This window comes from Heterodontus francisci, chromosome 46 (assembly GCF_036365525.1).
Source record: "Heterodontus francisci isolate sHetFra1 chromosome 46, sHetFra1.hap1, whole genome shotgun sequence".
Lineage (NCBI taxonomy): Eukaryota > Metazoa > Chordata > Chondrichthyes > Heterodontiformes > Heterodontidae > Heterodontus > Heterodontus francisci.
In genome coordinates, this window is record NC_090416.1 from 7,168,728 (window position 1) to 7,172,332 (window position 3,605).

At 44.4% G+C, this 3,605-nt stretch overlaps 1 protein-coding gene across 1 annotated transcript; it reads left to right on the top strand.

The window, feature by feature from the left end:
- On the top strand, positions 1 to 2,208 carry LOC137356783 (probable G-protein coupled receptor 139). The gene is made up of 2 exons (XM_068022542.1): positions 1 to 70; positions 1,307 to 2,208. Exons 1-2 carry the CDS (start codon positions 1 to 3, stop codon positions 2,206 to 2,208), a joined length of 972 nt encoding a protein of 323 aa, XP_067878643.1.
- Positions 2,209 to 3,605: the final 1,397 nt, after the last annotated feature.

The following is a 3,605-nucleotide window of genomic DNA, read 5'->3' on the forward strand; positions in this document are numbered from 1 at the left end:
ATGGAATATCCAGTAATGCCTCATGGAGAACGCATTGTCTATCATGCTCTTGCTGTCTTTGGAGTTCTTGGTGAGTCAATACCTTAGCTTTTAATGGTTTAAATTGGTGTTAACTGTGCTTCTGTACCTGCCATATTTTGCTTGCTGATTTTTTCTTTTGCACAGCTGTCTGATCTGTTCCATCTCCCTGACAGATGGAATTTTTAAGTCTCTGTTCTTTCTATCTTCTAGTAATTACATTATATCTGATGTGACCTTTTTGAATCCAACACTAATAATCTTACCGGATTATTCCCTGCTCTGAATATATTGTGATGAAGTGTTGGCTGACAGCATGAATCATTCCATCAGTAGTCGTTAACAGTTTTACACGGTGGACGTTAGCTGTTCTGAATTGCTCATTAAAGAATGTGTTTTCAGTAATTGATACTGATGTAACTCACAGACTCTGTTGAAAGGAGACAGGGCAAAGTCCTCAATGTTCTTAGCAAACCACCATACCAGGGTATGAAATTTGACAACCATTAATAAATCTAGAAGTAAAGCACTCTAATGCTGACAATGAAACTGTTGCTAGCTTGCTGTAAAAGCCCATCTGATTCACTCATGCCCTTTAGTGAAGGAAATCTGCTGTCCTTACCTAGCCTGCCATACATGTGACTCTGGGCTGAGAGGAATTGGATTGACTCTGAATAGCCCTTTGAAATGTCCCAGCAAACCACTCAGTTCAAGGACAATTCGGGATGTGCAATAAATGCTGGCCTAGTCAATGACTCCCACAAAGCAATTTCATTAAAAAAAAGAGTGCCGGTGAATGACTTTAGGAATAATCTGGATGGGAAAAGGTCCTCTTACAACCCAATCCTTAAGCCTCAAAGTCTTCAGGAATCCACATTGATGTTTTGTACTAGCTCCTGTTGGCTTTCTTAACCCAGATCAACGAACCATATGAACCTCCCCCCTGCCCCTTCACCATTTTGGACAATACCCAGGAGTCAAGCTTCGGATTGGACCCAGTCAGTTCCCCCTGTATTAAACCCCTTCCCCTTTCCCGATTGCCACTGCACAGTCACTCAGCCCTTACAGTGGATCATTTATTCATTTTCTATATCGATCTCTCAATCCACTATTAATAATTGTGTTTCAAACATTTCTCTGTGATCAGAGCTGCCCAGGTAAATCAGTTTGTAACAATCAATGCAGTTAACAAACCTAGAAATCTCACCTCAGGTCCTGTCAAACTGGTGTTTTGACTCCAGATCAAATCAGTAATTTCTTTGCATCCTATTTTCTCTCTCTCTTCCAGTTAACTTGATGGCGATTGTGATCCTGTTCCTAGGAAAGTGCGGTCGCTCCAAATGTAGCAGTTGCTACATGGTTAGAATGGCAGCGGCTGATCTCCTGGTTGTTATCTCTGAACCGATATTGTACAGGACTGGGCAGATATATTTCCCAGTTTCATTCCTGTTCATTACTCCCATGTACAGTTTCCTTTACTTCCTGATGATTACAACCACAATGATTTCTGTCTGGCTCACAGTCGCTTTCACCTTTGATCGATTTCTGGTCATTTGTTGTGAGAAGCTGAAAGCAAAATATTTCACTGAGAAAACAGCTGCCGTGGTTTTCCGATCTGTAAGTGTGCTGGGCTGTTTAGTCTTTGTTCCCTGGTACTTCAGATTTGAACCTGAATATAAAAGTGATAATGTCCCCTGGTATTGCATCACTAAACCGGTTTTCTTTACTGCGACTGTATGGGACGGAAATGTTATCATTTGCATCATTTTAGTCTCTTGTGTGCCGTTCTTTCTGATATTGTTCCTCAATGTTCTGACCACCAGGAGTATTCTAGCGGCCAGCAGAGGTCGCAGGGGACTCCGGGGCTGCAGCAATGGAGAGAAGCAAAAGGACCCGGAGATGGAGATTCGAAGGAAATCCATCATCTTGCTATTCAGCATATCTGCCAGTTTTATGTTGTTATGGGTGACGCGGGTTGTGTTTTATATTTACCAGCGAATTATAAAGATGTTTTCTTACCCTGTCACAGACCCTCTTTATGTCACTGAAGTTACAGCCAATATGCTTCAGCTTCTCAGTACCTGCACAAACACCTGTATTTATGTCTTAACCCAGAAAAAGTTCAGAGACGAACTGAAGAATGCAGTGAGCTATCCACTCAACCAAATTGTTAAAATAGTTAAGTCATAGAAAGAACTGAAGGGTTTCACGCAATAGAACTAAATTCTATCTCATACTCCATCTTATACCTTTGCCCACTCCCACACTGGATTGGAAGTACATGTTATTTTAGTGCCGCAGAGTCCTGAAATGATCTTCTATCACATTCTGATATTGTATATATAAATGATACATGCTTATCTAGGTATATTTTATTGAAAATCTGACCTATTGAAGTTTGACTTGCTCTGCAGACGGTGCCTGAAATGTTTCTCTCAAATGCAGGAGAAATGAACTCACCTGGTCCTTCAACTCAATGGCTTCCCATTTCTTTTGGGCCTCCTTATCTCGAGAGACAAAGGATACGCGCCTGGAGGTGGTCAGTGGTTTGTGAAGCAGCACCTGGAGTGGCTAGAAAGGCCAACTCTAGAGTGACAGGCTCTTCCACAGGTGCTGCAAAGAAATGTGTTTGTCGGGGCTGTTGCACAGTTGGCTCTCCCCTTGCGCTTCTGTCTTTTTTCCTGCCAACTACTAAGTCTCTTCGACTCGCCACATTTTTGCCCCGACTTTATGGCTGCCCGCCAGCTCTGGCGAACGCTGGCAACTGACTCCCACGACTTGTGATCAATGTCACAGGATTTCATGTCGCGTTTGCAGAAGTCTTTATAGCGGAGACATGGACGGCCGGTGGGTCTAATACCAGTGGCATGCTCGCTGTACAATGTGTCTTTGGGGATCCCGCCATCTTCCATGCGGCTGACATGGCCAAGCCATCTCAAGCGCCGCTGACTCAGTAGTGTGTACAAGCTGGGGATGTTGGCCACCTCGAGGACTTCTGTGTTGGAGATACTGTCCTGCCACTTGATGCCAAGTATTCTCCGGAGGCAGCGAAGATGGAATGAATTGAGACGTCGCTCTTGGCTGACATACATTGTCCAGGCCTCGCTGCCATAGAGCAAGGTACTGAGGACACAGTCCTGATACACTCGGACTTTTGTGTTCCGTGTCAGTGCACCACTTTCCCACACTCTCTTGGCCAGTCTGGACATAGCAGTGGAAGCCTTTCCCATGCGCTTGTTGATTTCTGCATCTAGACACAGGTTACTGGTGATAGTTGAGCCTAGGTAGGTGAACTCTTGAACCACTTCCAGAGCGTGGTCGCCAATATTGATGGATGGAGCATTTCTGACGTCCTGCCCCATGATGTTTGTTTTCTTGAGGCTGATGTTTCGGCCAAATTCATTGCAGGTAGCCGCAAACCTGTCGATGAGAATCTGCAGGCACTCTTCAGTGTGAGATGTTAAGCAGCATCGTCAGCAAAGAAGAGTTCCCTGATGAGGACTTTCCGTACGTTGGACTTCGCTCTCAGACGGGCAAGGTTGAACAACCTGCCCCCTGATCTTGTGTGGAGGAAAATTCCTTCTTCA